The sequence below is a fragment of the Gigantopelta aegis genome, chromosome 6 (genome assembly GCF_016097555.1).
Source record: "Gigantopelta aegis isolate Gae_Host chromosome 6, Gae_host_genome, whole genome shotgun sequence".
Classification (NCBI taxonomy): Eukaryota; Metazoa; Mollusca; class Gastropoda; order Neomphalida; family Peltospiridae; genus Gigantopelta; species Gigantopelta aegis.
Genome location: NC_054704.1, coordinates 9,889,115 through 9,907,823, shown reverse-complemented (window position 1 = coordinate 9,907,823; position 18,709 = coordinate 9,889,115). Strand labels below are relative to the sequence as shown.

The following is an 18,709-nucleotide window of genomic DNA, read 5'->3' as shown; positions in this document are numbered from 1 at the left end:
CAAACGGACAAACGTTCCCCGGAAGCCTTCCAATGTTTCTTCCCGATATCTTTAAAATCCTATCTATTTATTCAAAAATCTGAGAGACAGCGAATATCGCCTGGGGCCACAACGCGGTACCTCACCTATCATGTGATATTCCCACAACTCCCAGAGACGGTATTTTTTTCTTATGTGGTCAGACTTACTGTCGCCATTCCGCTAGCAATACCCCGATCGTAAACCGAACTACCGAAGGTATTACGTAACTACTGGCCACATGGCCTCCACAACTGGTCTAAGTGTGTATTAGGGGGTACGGTCGCGCGGAGGTATTACGTAACCAAGCTGCACACGGCCCTCTAAAACAATTAACATCGCCACAGGCGAAAAGATAAGAGCATGTTCCGTCACAGTGTTATTTCTAGGTCATTTAAAAATCACTTAAACAATGGATAAAGTGTATTAAATCCTTTGCTTCTGACAACCCTCTCCTCCCCACAAAAAAAAGAAGAAGAAGAAGAAGAAGAAAAGAAGTAGCCCTCTCGTGGTTTAAAGGTGCCCGTTTTGTCTAGTTGGGAGAGCACCCTGTGATTTTACCGTGACCTGATTGTGTTTTTTATTAGTACGTTTTGTAGGCTACGTACGACCTTCAATTATCCAGGCACGGTGGAAGCAAGTCGACATTGGGGGTGGGGGGGGGGGGGGGGGGGGGGGATTTCGGGGTAAGCTATGCTCCCCTTAAAATTGTAAAAACTAGATGTCATGAAATGCAATTTCCTGCATTCTACAAGTAAAATTCATCTCTGCCTTAAGATTTATTGCTAGTAATATTTCTTATTCAGAATTATTAGAGGGGCTAAAGCCCCACCCACCCCCAGCTCCGCCGTGCCTGTTAATATTATCTGCGGATGTGAATGCAATATTCTTTAACATTCAATATTCTATTATTAACGGATGTGCCAACAATATTCGTTAATATTCAATATTCTAATATTATTTTAATAACATTATTTTAAATATTACTTTTTCAGAAATCAACGCATGTCAGTCGAATCCGTGTCTAAACGGCGGAAGCTGCATTCAAACTACCGGGTCGTACGCATGCGCGTGTCGTAACGACTACACCGGTGTTCACTGCGAGAGTTACTCCAACTGCCGTTGTTTTAATGTCCTGTCTCCAAACTTATCAACAGAGATCGCTAACTTGATTAAACAACTGGAAATCAGCAAACACAATTTATCTCGAACAATCCGCAAGCGCATCAGTATTCCGGACCACCGTCTATCATCTGTTGCTATTGGTTACAGCGGGATAGGGTTTGTGGCTTTTACTGTAGGTTTGATTCTTGTTGCGGACATGTGTCGACCGAAAAATGCGCCACATATTGAACCTTTAAAATAAGCTATTCCAGTAGCCGTTTGTTTGGATGTTATCTTTTGAAATATATAAACCATAGGTAGGCATTTAGAATGGTAGGGCTGGCATGCATAGATCTCAGCTGAAGATTCACAAACAACTGGTCTTCTACGGATTGTGAAAGGCCACCACTTTGAGTGTAGTTGGTGGCGTCACAGCAGTTTGCAGTTTAGCTAAAAGTAATAATAAATAAATAGCACTTCTAAGCATGCCGCCATCTTTAAGTCCGTAACAGAGCCGATCTGTAAAACTAGCTAAACGATTAGTACTGTTACCAACTCATCGTTACGAACCCTGTTTATTTATTTATTATTAATTTTTGTTATTTAAACGCAGGTGTTCACACCTTTTAACTATATGTAGTTGCATGCGTGTAAAACATAAACAGGCTTTGTAAATTCGACCCTTTATGATTATCCGTACCAGTAATGGTGTAGTCGTAAAACCTCTGTTATCTCGAACGTGTCGTCTGAAATTACTTTCGAGCCTGCGTTCATGTCATACAAGTTCGATATACATGTATCTTGTTAAATTGTTCTTGTACATATATTAATTTAATTTTGAGTTAATTTAATAATTATCATGTGGATTAGTGTGGCAGCTTGTGCATTTTTGTAATTTAAAAAAGTTGACGGTGTTTCAAACAACATTCCTATATTATTATAATGTTCCTTTCATTTACTTGTGGGTTAAACCTAATGTTTAGTGTACTACATGATACATATGTACTGTTGTACTTATAATAAGATTGTTTGTTGTGCGGCTAAGTTATTTATTTTGTGGTGACCATTATTTGTTACATTGATTAGTGTGTGTTTGATTAATATGTATTTTTAAGCCATGTATTTGTAACTGGTTGACACACTTTGTTATTGCTTGCACACACTCGTATTAAAGAAACAGAAGGAAGGAATGTTTTATTTAACGATACACTCGACACATTTTAATTACGGTTATATGGCGTCGGACATGTGATTAAGGACCACACAGATAATGATAGAGAAAACCCGCAGTGGCCACGCAATTGGCTACTATTTTGTATGCAACATCCCAAAGACAGGATAGTACATACCACGGATGTTTTAAACCAGTTGTCAAGCACTGGCTGGAACGAGAAATGGCCCATGGGGGTCGATGCTAGAGCGACACGTCTTCAGTGCAGCGTTTTACTACTGGGCTACGCCCGCCCCTAAAGTTACAGAATATTAAACGAGCATCTAAGAGACATTTATTTGTTATCAGGACCGTATATTGCTACCTTATGGGGAGTGTGTATCTGTGTGTGTGTGTGTATGTATGTGTAGTTGCACCATTTTAAGGTTAAAAATATGCTTTTTTTCTACCTGAAGACATTCCCCATACCTCTGCCCTAATTATTATCTACAACGCTCAACATAATGTACAGAGTTCCTTTATATACTGAATTTATCGACACGACCCTAAAAAGACATTACATCCATATAATTTAATACCATGAATCTAAACTTTATACATATTTTGTAAATAGGAGTAATGGTAGTTCTGTCGACCAGCTGGTCAGATCATAAACTACTCAAAATAGTATTCCACAGTGTGAAGTATCTCGTAAACAATACTTACTGCATGGATTTCTTAAAATAAGAAGTGTAAAGTTTTTAGGAAAAGTAGTGACATATTTATATTTGACGAAACATAAAGGGCAAAGTCTACATTTACTGGTGAGATAGTGAGATATAGACATATATACATACATCATTTCACGGAGTGGTGAAACACTAACGGTACGTATACAGGTCAAGTATGGTTTATGTGTAAACAGCAATCTGTATACAAATACACATACCCTCACGATTTTAAAACTAGCTCAAGCATTTATATTTCAAACCGGTTATTAAGGGTGTGGCCAGGCTTTGCTTTGTCATTATGAAGCTCACATGGTTTTTCAAGTTTCCCCACAAGATTGCACGTGAATGGGGCTAATTGAAGATGTGAACCAAACCAAAGAAAATCTAACCCAGTCCAACAAAACTCTAAACCCTCTGAATAATGTACAACATGATTAAACACGAATGCAATAAGAATAAATTCATTTATTTTCCATACGTGCCTAGTAAATAACAAGACATAACAATAATTTAATAACAAAGAAGCTTCTATCACACTTAAAGTAGTGATCTTAGCACAGCATTCAAAATAACTCCGTTTACCCATCAACATATTATTAAAACAAATATCGGTGTTTTAGCATCAACACGATTTTGAAAATGTCAGTGTTTCACCATCAACACAGTATTCAAAACGTCAATGTTTCATTATCAACACACTATTCAAAATACACATGTTTGACCATCAGCACAGAAATGAAACGTCAATGTTTTACCGTCAACATAGTACTCAAAACGTCGATGTTTCACCGTCAACGCGGTATTCAGAGGCCGATATTTTCTTTTCAACACAGCATTCAAAACGTCAGTGTTCGTTGTTGTAAACAGTCTCTTCATTTAACACCACGTGCACCTGACTCCGTTGCGCGTGTAGAAGAGCACTTCCTGTGACGTCACTCTGGTGAGCAGGCTGGACGACGTCTGCGTGGTGCTCGTCTTGGTCAGATGTTTCTGCACCGGGATCAGGGAGGACACGCCCATCCGGGGCTTCTTGGCGGGAGACACAGACACGTCTAACAGAAAATGAAAATAAAAGTTTTTGTAGTTTATTCAGACATTAAAATCATAACAACAAAGGTAAGCCAGCAAGTTATCATCCTGTCGAGAAATTCACCACATCACCTTACAGTAAATTCGCTACCCAGTATTTAACCTCTAGATCATCCTGTCGAGGAATTCACCACGTTACCTTACAGTAAATTCGCTACCCAGTATTTAACCTCTAGATCATCCTGTCGAGGAATTCACCACGTCACCTTGCAGTAAATTCGCTACCCAGTATTTAACCTGTAGATCATCCCCCAGTCAGTTTGCCCATATTATTATAATTACTAACTGTCTCTAACGAAATACCATGACCCATGCACTGGACGAAGAAGACCCACCACCTCCACAGAGATGTCACCAACAGGTTGCAGAACATTGTGAGCCACTGTGACAACCGACCAGTGTTGGAATTCTTACGTCGACTCCCACAATCTCCAAATATATTATTTTAATGACTTTAAGAATACGAAAACGCATACAGACATTTTTTTTTAGTCATTAATAATTGATACTTCGAAATTGTCCTCAACAGAATCATTATTTCTGATGACAACTAGCTGCTGCCATTATTGGCTACAATAGCAGCTACTAATACCACTACAACTACCGCTATCGCAGCCAAATGGGGCCAATTGTGCAAACGTTGCTTTTCCAGTGGTTAACAGAAATGTTCAAAACCAATACAAATAATAACTGAAGACATAATTTGAAGCTTGATTTAGAACAACCAAAGGTATCCACACACAGTCAAATGTAAAGTTTATTTTGACACGTGTAATAATAATTAAAAGAAAAACTATGAGACTAACCCAGGGTTAATTTAACTATGAGACTAACCCAGGGTTAATTTAACTATGAGACTAACCCAGGGTTAATTTAACTATGCTTTGAACAACTGAGCCCTGAACTTCATTTCTCTCAGAACATCAAGTGGTTTACAAACATATTAACAGCTGCACTAGGTGCGCTTGTGGATTCAAAATTGTTTGAAAAGCTCTAACCGGCCTTAGTGGCGCAGTGGTTAAGCCATCGGACTACAGGCTGGTAGGTACAGGGTTCGCAGCCAGGTACCGACTCCAAACCCGGAGATAGTTCTTAAGGGTTCAGTGGGTATGTGTAAGGCCACTACACCCTCTTCTCTCTAACTAACCACTAACAAACTAACGACTAACCCACAGTCCTGGACAGACAGCCCAGATAGCTGATGTGTGTGCCCAGGACAGTGTGATTGAACCTTAATTGAATATAAGCACGAAAATAAGTTGAAATGAAAATAACAGCTCTAAACATAAATACCTATTGATATCTAATAAGGAAATAATAAAATGACAACGAACATTAGCTAATCATTTAAACAACAAAATAGCTAATCATTTCATTCAGTAATGAAAGACGTGTTTCCTTTTAAGACATAATGATCCAAATCTATCGGTTTAAGAATTTGAATGACAAAACCTTTATCCACGATCAATCTGAATGACAAAACGATAATACATGATGAGGGCCGAATCTGCACAATCCACGGATCCCCATCTAGTGTCTATAGGAGGACAGCCACTCTTCTTGCACCGTCACAGACGACTGCCACACCCAGACTAGTTTCACTAAATCAAAACTAGCACGGAACAGATCAGTGGAATAAATTAACCATTATATATGTATGTTACTAATTAACGGAGTGGTTAAAAGGAGTACTAATCTGTGTGTTTTATGTTGACCATATATAAAAGACCCCTCCTTCAAAGAGACAAACACTAAAACGAACACCACCAACAATCACTCCCCCATTAAAAGGAACTAGCAATAAAAGTAAAATCAGAGTAGTTATCACCTAATTGCTTTCGCCCTACAAACATCATATTCTTGTTTGATTACTAGGCCTACTTTCAATGTTATAATTCTAACTACATTTTTATATAGGATATATTACAGTGTGTTCTTTTTTTTGGTAAGAAATCTATTTAATTTCTGTTCGTAAATCTTCAAAATATTTACTGTTTGTAAATGATGAACTTACCACCATTGTAAAAGAGTTCGTCTGCTCTTCTGCGGAGATCGTCCCGCCTAAAACGTAGTTCTAGATCTTTGTGCTGCAGCGAATGTCGCCTGGTCGCCAGCTGCTGCAGACGACTCTGTAGAACTATCTTCCGTAGACTGGTGTCAGACTGTTTCACACTCGTTCGTTTTCTGTAATAATAATACTAATAATAATAATAATAAATTATTAAATTAAACGAAGTGCGTTAAAGGATGATGATGATGATGATAATAATAATAATAATAACAATAATAATAATAAAAATAAATAAATAAATAAATAAATCAATCAATAAAAAATGCACAAAACCACTAATAAATAATTAAATAAATCAATCGTGAAATAAATAAATGTACCAAATTAAAAAACTAAAACAATTCATTTGGAATAAAAATGTCAAAATCATTGCTATTTATAATTATATTTCTATTCAAAATCATACCAATAAACGTCTTAATATTGTTGTATTTGTAAGACGTTACGTTCCGTAATTGAACCATTTCCTTATATGATACTATGGACTGATTATAAATTACCTAACCGGAATTATTTAATATATATACCAATCTGGCGTTTATATTATTCAGTGAATTTGAAATTCAATAAAATAAATAGTTTAAAACTCCAAAAACACCTAATAAAAGATATATAACACATGGGCGTCGATCGGTGGACAATCTATATATATCCCCCCCCCCCCACACACACACACACACAAACACACACCCAGACACACCCAAACACAACACGTCCCCACACTTTTAAAGCCGGATTGACGCCCATGATATAACAGAATAATATATTGATCCTCACCTGTAGTGTGATATTCTGAAGTCTGTAGCCGAGACAAATTCGTTCTTCAGAAGCCAGGCCACCATGTGTTTGGACTTGTGGGTAACGACGGTCCGCTGAGAACTACTCACATCCATGATTCTCGTGAACAATTAATATGCAAATAATGGACAGTTACGGTAAAATATATAAAGAGGAATGATTTTGGGGCCAAGTGTATCTTGTTTTATACTGAACACTTCTCACAGGTACCTATTGATCAGATACGGCCTCATAAGACAATATACCGATTAATCAAAGGTCCTTGTAGTTCAAACACGCCGGAAATTAGCATCAACATCAAACTATCATTGGTAATTTCTGAAACAAACGGACGTCATTAGAGGGTAAGTAGATGAAAGGCAGCAGGCTTTTGATCATTACATGACTGAAATGATTGGATTATTGTTCATTAATATTTTTTTTGTTAGATGTTAATTTGTTTTCTTGTTTGATGTTAATTTTATAATTAGTTACGGCACACGCGTGTTTATCGTCGCAAATAGTACAAAGTCTGTCTTCTGATAGAACTGTATTCCAACGTCCAGTCTCAACAGGTAAATAATGATTAGAAATCCTAAATTTTATCATAACGGTCCATAATTTTTCAAGAATAATATTAAGATAATTCTCAAAATTTAGTTGCTCTTTGAAATGTTCGTAGGTTTTACCTCTCGATGACTCTGAAATATTATTTTTCCATGTTTGTAAATACTGGTCGTTTTGTCTTATGCTAATTTGTTGTGATAGCCATTTTACAGATAGAAATGTTTGTGGTATTACTCATTCCTAGGTGATCTAAAATATTTTTACCAGCAGCAATCCAGTTATAGTTAGTTCCATTGCTATTATGGTCTCTCGTCATTGATTTGTATAATAACAGAAATAGTTTAGATTGTTTCCCTGAGATAACTCGTGCCCAATAACAAATTAATATTTTGTGGTTAATCAGCTCAACTGGCATTCTACCAAGTTCACCATATAACAGGAAAAATGGGGTCGCTTTTTTTACAGGATGAATATGTCGAATAAAATTGATTTGAACAGAGTTATAGATGTGGTTGTTTTCGTATCCCCATATTTCACAGCCATATAATAATATTGGCAGAACCATCGAGTCAAACATTTTGAGTTTACACTATTGATAGACGACAATGTTTTGCTTTTGCCACAATGAAATACATAGTCTTTGTCGCTGGTTGTTTAAGTCTAATCTTGGTACATGTATTTTAAAGTTATTTGGTTAAGTCAAAGTGACACCTAAATAATTGTATTCTTTGACATTTTCGACTAGTTTTTCCAATCTTAAAAGTATATTTTTAATCTTTAGAATTTCCATTAAAAATTAATACTTTTGTTTGTGTAGTATTTTTTTAAGTTTCCAAATATTACAATATTGATAGAATATATTTAACGTGTGTTGTAAATTCACTGCACTTGTTGCTAATAAAATAGTATCATCAGCGTACAATAAGCAAAGATGTATTCCAATGTCTGATGGGTTATTTTTATTATCTGTGATCGAAGAAACGCCTTCACAACCGTGGTCAAGTAAATAGTTTTCTAGGTCATTTAAATATAAGGAAAATAAAATCGGGGATAAATTTTCACTTTGACGTACACCTTTATGGCATGCGAATAATGGTGATACAAATCGATACAAAGTAAAGTTTGTTTTGTTTAACGACACCACTAGAGCACATTGATTTATTAATCATTTGATAATTTTGAAATATAGTCTTAGAAAGGAAACCTGCTATATTTTTCAATTAGTATCAAGGGATTTTTTGATATATACCATCCCACATACCACGGCCTTTAGTATGCCAGTCGTGGTGCACTGGCTGGAACAAGAAATAGCCCTTTGGGCCCACCGACTGGGATCGATCCCAGACCAACCGTACATCAAGCGAGCGCTTTACCACAAGGCAACGTCCCGCTCCCGATCCATACAACGGGCATGATGTCGGAGATGGCGATCAGGATGGGTGTGTTTGAACCTTCAATAAGAACGTAACTAGACAAAAATATACCATTGTCAAGACGAGAAGATTATGGTCACTAGTCATATTTGGTCTTCCAAGAAAGGAATGTTTGTTGGCACATTCTAGAACCAAGAAACGCACGCTAATATACCAGTCGTAGAACTCTCGGCTAGACCCCCCCCCCCCCCCCCCCCAATAATAGCAAAATCAACAACACTCACACCAAAATACACCCCCCCCCCAAAAAAAAAACACCCCATAAAAATACACCCCCCCCAAAAAAAAACACCCCATAAAAATACCCCCCCCCCCCCCCCACAACACCGTTCCACCAAGATACTTTATCAATACCTTTAACGGTTACGTGGCCAATAATACGAAACCTAATGTAAGAAAAGTAATGAAAAAAAAAGGAAAATAATTTTTAACAACACGCCACACCCTGAATCAAAGAAACATGGAATTATTACAAGTGTCCACAATGTACATTCATATCCAACAACAATTGTTAATTACATAGGCATCATAGCGATGTATTTAGGGGAAGGAGCAAAGAGGCAGTAACACCCCTTGAACAATAAATGCTTTTTTGTTTAAAAGTGCTCCTTTTGTCTACCAGAAGAACCCCCCTCCCCCCCCCCCCCCACCCTTTACTATGTGACCCCACTTATTTTGGACTAATTAGGCGTTGTTATGGATGTGAGCTTTGCTTTAAACAATATTTATTTACTAAATTCTAATGGTAATGGATTTGCCAACAGACGTGCCGGCCTATATTAAGATTTCTCCATACATCATAAAATACAGATGGAATAATTAAAAAAAACTGACATAGACATCTTATTATTTCTAAGACTATCAGTTTATGAAAACAAGACGCACACGCATAACACACACACACACACACACATACATATATTGGGTTTTTTACATAGTTCATTAGTACACCAAACCGTTTACTTCCAATAAAGAACTTCTGAATTGCTTTCGACCAAACTTCGTTCTCTTGTGTCGAATACTCTTGATTTCCTGACCGAACAGTGTTGTACTATGATCATGTCATGAAGTTCGGTCTATATAGGACAATAAAGAATAAAATCTTCAATGATTTGTCCACAGCCACATGTAGGTTCATGTCACATACATCCGATGCCAAGACGAAATCTACAATGTAATATTTTCTCTCTTGTAGTACCAAGGTAAAACATATTTTGGAAGATGCCTGTCGTCCTTTTTGTATTTGTATTTTAAAAGTTAATAATGATTTAGATGTTTTTAGTTGTAGTGTTAAACGCGCTCTGTCACAGATGGTTAACCTAATTATTGACCCAACAAGGTATTATATGACAATTGCAAGGGGCAATAAAACTCAAAATACATTTTTTTATAGGCTACTAGTAAAGCTGAGACCACTCGCGGGTCCCCTCTAAATGTATGTAACGTTTCTATAAAAAACGTGATTTTACCAACATTATAATACATGTAATAATAATATAATAATAATAATAATAATACACAATTATTATTCCTATTACTATTACTACTACTACTACTATTATTATTATTAGCCTACTACTACCTTTTTGGGGTGTAGGGCGGTGTTTTATCTGGTGGATTTTGGCTATAAAAATGCAAGATTAACGTGCGTGAACACACGCACAAACGGCAGGCTGAACTTGTCCCTGCACGTAGAACTGGATTCAGCTGGGTTAAGTAATAATTAGCCAACCTTTGGACGACAAAACATGCAACAGTACACTGTTTTTTTTACGCTATACATTAAAACCGAAATACCACTTTGCGAACAAGTCAAAATAATCTTCACACGCGCCTAATAATAATAATAATAATAATAATAATAAATGGTGAGTTCATGTTCCGACTGTTTATTATTTTATTTCAGCGTATTCGCGGTTATTTTCGTCATGAAATAATATATATTTTTATTATTTGCCATGTATATAGCCGGCACTCATTTCTCTACACGCGACGATCGTTTATATAAAATCCAAAACTACATTATACGGTTGTCGTATATATAGCCTCATCACTACGAGTCCTTTTTTACCCCGTATTTTTCATGTCTCATCACAAGAAGAGTTCCAAATTTAAAACAAGAAGCGTATCATGGAATTCCCTCGATCGTAGTTCAATTAAAATATTTTGGATCATACAATAACTAGGTTTGGTATTCCAAATGAATGTAAGTTTCATTTATAATGCATATTTACAGAAACAAGGCCCACTAAATCCGTGATTGAGCTCCTTTAAGAAAATTCCATAGGTGAATTCCTGATAAGAAAAATAATATATAATGTAATTGGATTAACATTTTAGACCACCCTTCTAAAATACCATATTCGTCATTATGTTTGGGGAAACCATTTAAATTTTAAACTAGTGCACAGTATTTTTTGACTAATTAACATTTACTATTTGACTAAACCAGAGCATGTTTAAGGATCAGCGGGGCCTGTAGCACAAATAACAGCGGTGCCCCCCCCCCCCCCCCCATTCACAGGATATACATTTTGCAAATCCATCGGGGAGAGGGGGGAAAATGACCTGAAAAACATAAATGTACACATCACCGCGGGGTCCGTAGCACGTGCTAAATATGCTACAAGGATAAACGGACTCTGGACTAAACGTATTGTAAATTTCTGCCCATCGAATTCTCAACTTCCAATTTCCCTCTTAATCTGATTTTAAACGGAGGCTGTGCGAACAGTAAGCGTGTTTGAACTATCAGGATATAAACACGTTAATACGTTACGCAACGTTAAAATATGGGCCTCGTTATTGAAGACTATCTTGACTAAGCGCCTCACGTTCATTACCAGACACACTTTACCATAAATCAACACCACCACCCGTGTTGTCCAGATCTCATGACCATGATCGGACTGGAACACTTACCAGAATAATCCAGGCGTCGGTGGTTGTCTGTGTTTACTGTTTTACTGTGTTTTGAATCCACGAAAACAATTTGTGCAAGTCGGACGTGGTGGCTTAGCTTTTTTATGCAAACTTTACTTAAAACCTTTTATCACTGTTGTGTCCAATAGTGAATTTACTTTGTGGATTAGATTAGATAAAACAGTTTGGTCGGTTGACCAAGATATATATATATATATGTACCACATATATTCCCCCTGATAACTCGTCATACTGGAAATGTACCAAAAATGACCCATTTGATCATATTTATAAGGAGATTCTACAATATTCACAACATGGGCATATCATTATTGGAGGTGATTTCAATGCCAGAATGGGGAATGTTTTTGAATGTGTGACAAGTGATGACCAGAATTTTTTTCCAGACATACCATCTACTATCTTCTCTAATATTCAAACACAACGAAACAGCAGAGACGAATTAACAAATAAATTTGGCCAATCACTCCTATCACTAGCAGCGTTTTATAAGTTAACGGCACTGAATGGTCGTATGGCTGGGGATCACTTGGGACAGTTTACTTGTCACACATTCAATGGGCAGAGTGTAGTTGATTACATTTTCATCTCTGATGAACTTTATAATTATGTTACTTATTTTAATGTGAAACCACTCACGTGGTTATCGGATCACTGTCAGTTGTCTTTAAAACTTGATGTGTCTGTTAAAACCATACAAGAAAACCCCCCCAGAAAGTGTAAATATATATTTAGGAAAAGAAAACTAAGAAAGTGGCACACTGATAGCCAGCAATTTGTTTACTCAGCAGTGATGTCTGATGCAACTAAGAAGGCACTTGATGCATTCATCATGGGGCCATCCCCAGATTCACCTCAAGATGCAGAAGTTATGGTAGACAAATTTACATCAATCCTTAATTCAATAAATGTGTCTGCTACCAAAGCTAGTAATTCAACTAAAGTTCAAAAGAAAAACCCATGGTATGATTATGAATGTAAAAAGGCAGAGGTAGACATGAAATCTAAATTTGTTAGCCTGAATAATAATAATAGTCCTGAAACAAAACAAAATGCATTCCTATCTAAAAAGATGTATAAGAAATTAATTAGAAGAAAAAAGAGAGCCCATAAAGATAAGTTAGTTTCAAAACTTAGGGATGTACCAGCAACCGATTCAAAATTGCTATGGCAAACAATAAATAATATTAAAGGGAACGATAAAAATAAAACATTACCAGACTCAGAAAATTTAGTGAAGCATTTCCAAGACACCTTATACAAGCCATCAATTATAACTAATCCAACCAATGATGGATATCACTCTAATGATAATCTTAAACATAATCAATCAATTAATATTCCAATCTGTGCTAATGAAATCTTTTCTGCAATAAAGGAAATAAAATCGGGAAAAGCCCAAGGAGATGATAATATAAGTAATGAATTTATCAAATGTCTTTTTCCAATAATAATTGATCATATAATTAAATTATTTAATGATATTTTAGTAGATGGATATTTCCCACCAAAATGGGCTCACTCAATTATTGTTCCATTGCATAAGAAGGGAAGCCGAACTGACCCAAGTAATTACAGAGGAATCGCCCTCAGTAGTTGTATTGGAAAGCTGTTTTGTAAGATTATTGATAAACAAATAGTTAGTTACATAACTGAAACTAATCAAAGTGACAAGTGCCAAGCTGGATTTCAGGAAGGCTTTAGGACTACAGACCATATATTTACTCTAAAAACACTCATTGATAAATACCGAAGTAAAAAGAAAAAAGTCTATGGCTGTTTTGTTGATTTCAAACTGGCATTTGATTCTGTTAATAGACACAAACTATTCAACAAAATTGCATTGTTGGGAATTACGGGCAATATATTAAACATAATCAAGTCCCTTTACTCAAATGTAACTTATAGTGTTCAAACTAATAAAGGCTGTTCAATGCCATTTCATTCAAACATTGGATTACGGCAGGGGTGCATCCTATCACCAACCCTTTTCAATATGTTCATTAATGACTTTGAAACATATGTAGCAGATATTGAAGGTAAGGTATCACTTGACAAAATGTCATTTAGCCACATCTTTTTTGCAGATGACTTACTTCTGTTATCAGAAGATCCAGATGGCTTACAAAACCTCCTTGGGCAACTTTCCAAATATTGCAAAGATAATGATCTCAACACTAATATAAGTAAGACAAAGATTGTTATTTTTAGAGGAAACAGCAAAACAAATAAGATTAAATGGTATCTATCTGGCATCCCTGTACCGATTACAAACAAATATACCTATTTGGGAATAGATGTTACTCAAAATGGGAATTTTAAAGAATGTGTTCATTCTCTATGGAAAAAAGGATTAGGCTGTCTCTACTACCTTCAGAAAAATCTGTTAAACTACAATCTGCCAACCGATATCTCTTGTAAATTGTTTAGCACTCTGGTTGAACCTGTTGCCCTATATGGTAGTGAAGTATGGGGTGCAAATTATATATCTTTAAAAAACATAGACACATTTCTGCCTGAAAAACTGCTTTTAAAATTCTGTAAACATACACTACAAACTACCAAGAATTCCCACAATTGGAGTTCAAAAGCTGAACTTGGCTTATATCCTATTTTAATGAATGTTGTAAAACGAATGGTGAACTTCCACTCTCATGTGCAAAAAACTAAAAATATTGTACTGCAGTATGCTTTTAAAGAAAGCATGGCTTTAGAAAGAAAGAATATTGGTTGGCTTCACAAATTACATTCATTTATCGACCACTTAGGTCTAAACAGAAGTATTATTAACAGCCCAAACTATCTAATAAAGTTATTAAAGAATTTTTATCAAAAACATTTCCAAAAAAGTCTAAATATTATTAAAAAAACACTAGCACTGGCAATAAAATGAGAACATATGAAACTCTCAAACAAGAAATATACTTAGAACCATATTTAATTCACTGCTTAAACCCAGATCATAGAAAACATTTCTCTAAACTCCGTCTTAGTGACCATAACTTGAAAATTGAAACTGGCAGGCATACAAAACCATATACTCCTCTTGACCAGCATCTCTGCGATGAATGCAATATCACTGAAGATGAATTTCATCATATTGTACAATGTAAGAAATATAAGTATCAGCGGTCAAAGTTATTTCATTTTATCTCCAACTACAACCCTTCATTTTTAAATATGACACCCAAAGAGCAGTTTATTTTTATTATATAAAATCAGGACCCAGCCAACATAGGTGTCATTTGCAAGTTGGTTTTCCAATATAATGAATAGACTGTAGTAGTGACATACATGTATGTGTATATATGTATGTAAAAATATAGTCATTAATTGTTTGTTGATATTGCAACTTTCTAATGTTATTTTGTGCACTCTGTTCCCATGTGGAATGTTTAAATGCAATAAATTTTATCTTATCTATCTTATCTAACCACTAACAACTAACTACTAATTAACTGTCCTCGGGTTTGTTCCACGAAGCGATCTTGGCGCTGAGATAACGTTTTAAGTGCATTGCACTTAAGGTGATCTTAGCACTACACACACGTCCCCCCCCCCCCCCCCCCCCGCTTCCTACGCCAGTGTACTAAGGTCGCTTTGTAAAACGGAGCCCTGGACGGACAGACCAGAGCTGAGGAATAAGCGTAATTGGATATAAGCACGAAACTAAGTATAAACAAACAATACCTATACCAACCTACCAACGAGGAAACAAACAAACACACAAACAGACGTTCAACTATCTTGTCGGGTATGGTTTATTACTACTATCATTACTGACGTTGGCCGTTAGGTCAGGTCAGGTCAGGTCAGGTCATGTCATATAAACGAACACGATATAAACGAACTGTTACACGGCAGTTTCGCCAAGCTAACATATATTTGTGTCTCGTGATTGAAGAATGTCTTGACCTCCAGCACGGCCATTACCTGACAAACTTTGTCGTGAGTCATTCCCCCGTGTTGAATGTTCACATGTCCCGTGCTCATGATCGCAGTTGAACACAATGCCGAATAAGCAAGGCGCCAACGAATGCGATCAATAGAAAATCTACTCTACTTCATTCATATCGCTCTTCCATCATAGCTACGGCCCTGGCATTCTTACCGCTTACCTCTCCGTGTAGCCAGTCACCCACGAACGGCTGAGCGGTCATGAGTATTTTTATACAGCGCGTATCGCCTTACCCCAAAACGGTCAATAGAGGAAAACCGTAAATAGCCAAGAGTAGCGCCTGCACAGCTAAATATATTTTAAACAGTGCGTATCGGCTAATTCTGTGTAGGCAGAAATAGAGACTGGGTAGGAGACAGGTTGTTCCCATCACATATCGGCTTATATAAAAATACAGAGATCCTAAATTTAATAGAAACAGTACCTAGGCAAAGAAAAAGACTATTTCAGGCTTTTACAAAAATACCGATAGAGACCCTATACAGATAAAGACAAGACCAACTGGTTTCAGACACGACCGTCTAAAGATGACGTTGTTTCATGCCGTTGTTATCTCGCTGATGGCGCTCTCGACGTCGGCTTCGGTGTTTTCTCGGAGCGAAGAAACGAAAATCGCGAGTTTGATGAAGGATGTGTTGGCTTGTAGGAAAGTCACAGGTTTGACGGTGGGGGTTGTGAAGAACGGCGAAGTATGGACAAGAGGGTTCGGGAAGGCTGACATTGAACTTGACATCGACGCCGACGCCGCTACAACGCGTTTCGGTATCGGGTCGCTAACCAAGGCGTTCACCACGACGCTGTTGGCGATGCAGCTAGAAGAATCACAGAGGAGGTAAGCAGAGTCAGAACGTACAACGCTTGATTCATTTACATTTTTACCTTTTTACCTGACTTCCTTTCGGAAGATAGGCGTTTGTTTTGTTTAACGACACCAACAGAGCATAATGATTATTAATCATCGGCTACTGGATGTCAAACATTTGATAATCTTTGACATATAGTCTTAGATAGGAAGCCCGCTGCATTTTTTCATTGGTAGCAAGGGATTTTTTATATGCACCATCCCACAGACAGGGTAGAACATAGACTTACCACAACCTTTGACATATCAGTCGTGGTGCACTGGCTGGGACAAGAAATAGCCCAATGGGCCACTTCATGGGCTACTCTTTTTGATTAACAGCAAGGGATCTTTTATATGCACCATCCCACAGACAGGATAGTACATACCACGGCCTTTGTTACACCAGTTGTGGAGTACTGGCCGGAACAAGAAATAGCCCAATGGGCCCACCGACGGGGATCGACCCTAAACCGACCGCGCATCAAGCGAGCGCTTTACCACTGGGCTACGTCCCATCCCCCTTTCGGAAGGAGTAGCCTGCGTGACAGTAACGAATCCCCCTGTATCTGCCTCTCATACGGACATATGTGTGTATACTGTGTTTGTATGTGTGTGTGTGTGTACTGTGTCTTTATGTGTATTGTGTGTGTGTGTGTATACTGTGTGTGTACTGTGTCTATGTGTATTGTGTGTATATACTGTGTGTGTACAGTGTCTTTATGTGTATTGTGTGTGTGTATACTGTGTGTGTAATGTGTGTGTGTGTGTGTACTGTGTGTGTACTGTGTGTACTGTGTGTGTGTACTGTGTGTATACTGTGTGTGCGTGTTGTGTGTTATGTGTGTGTATCTATATATATAGTGCGTGTGTGTGTGTGTGTACTATATGCGTGTATACATATATGTATGTATGTGTGTTTTAAAAAAAAAAAGTAAATGTCAAATAACAGTTAATAAAATAGTGTATGACCTGTTACGTACTGGTACAAATGAATTCTCATTTCTGACAAAAGGAAAATTCTAATAAAATTGTTACAATCTTCTGTAATTACTCAAACGCACTGTTTTAAAAATAAAATGCGTATTGAAAACTGTACGAACTAAACTAATTACCGAATCTTTAGAGTTGCGGCCCCTTGCTTGCTTCGTCACAATTTAAAGGCCCACTATGAGATTACACATGTATGTAATCCTGTGCTGGACGGAGGAACCGACCAAGGTCGACATCTGTGTCCATGACAGGCGAGCGCTACAACAGCTTGCTCTGGATGTGCACGTAAAACTGTATGACCTGACCTGACCATATGATGTAATCCTGTCCTGGACGAAGGAACCGGCGTAAGTAGACACCTGCGCCCATGACAGGCGTGCTCTACAACAGCTTTCCCCGAATGTACACGTTAAGCCCTATGATCGGACCTGATGTTATAAAGATTTAAAATCACTGAACAGTACCAACTGAATGTGGAACGACACTGCTTGTTGTATATAGTGTTTAATATCATAATATATTATTAATGCGTTAAGTAAAAAGAACATTTTAAAAATAATTAAAATATTTAATCATGAGGATCAGAACATTATTTGCTTTTTGTAAAATTTGATTTCATGGGAAACTTTACGGGTAAAACATTTGGACTCATTTGATTAATAATTAAATATCTGTAAAATGTTATTTGTACTTACTTGTCACATGTCGGTGAAACATCACACACCTTTATATATATATATATATACACACACACACACACACATACACACACACACATATATACATTTTTGTACATACTGACAAAAACACAAGTGACGCCATAACGTAGTTTTTTTCTTCACATCACTCGAATATATACTTGCTGTTTTCAGGTACACGTGGGATTCTAAGGTCAGTGATATCTTGGGGAAGGATTTCAAATTCATCGATGAAGAGAGGACTAGAGAAACCACACTGAAGGACATTCTGACTCACCGGACCGGGTTAAACATAGCGGTCATAGATCTCTACACCTCCTGGTTTCGCAACCTCAC

At 37.0% G+C, this 18,709-nt stretch overlaps 1 protein-coding gene across 1 annotated transcript; it reads left to right on the top strand.

The window, feature by feature from the left end:
* Nucleotides 1–16,056: 16,056 nt before the first annotated feature.
* Nucleotides 16,057–18,707, top strand: LOC121374361 (the record flags this gene model as incomplete). Its single annotated transcript, XM_041501464.1, has 2 exons — nt 16,057–16,673; nt 18,548–18,707. Coding segments are annotated over exons 1-2 (465 nt in total), but the record flags the coding sequence as incomplete, so codon positions are not given.
* Nucleotides 18,708–18,709: the final 2 nt, after the last annotated feature.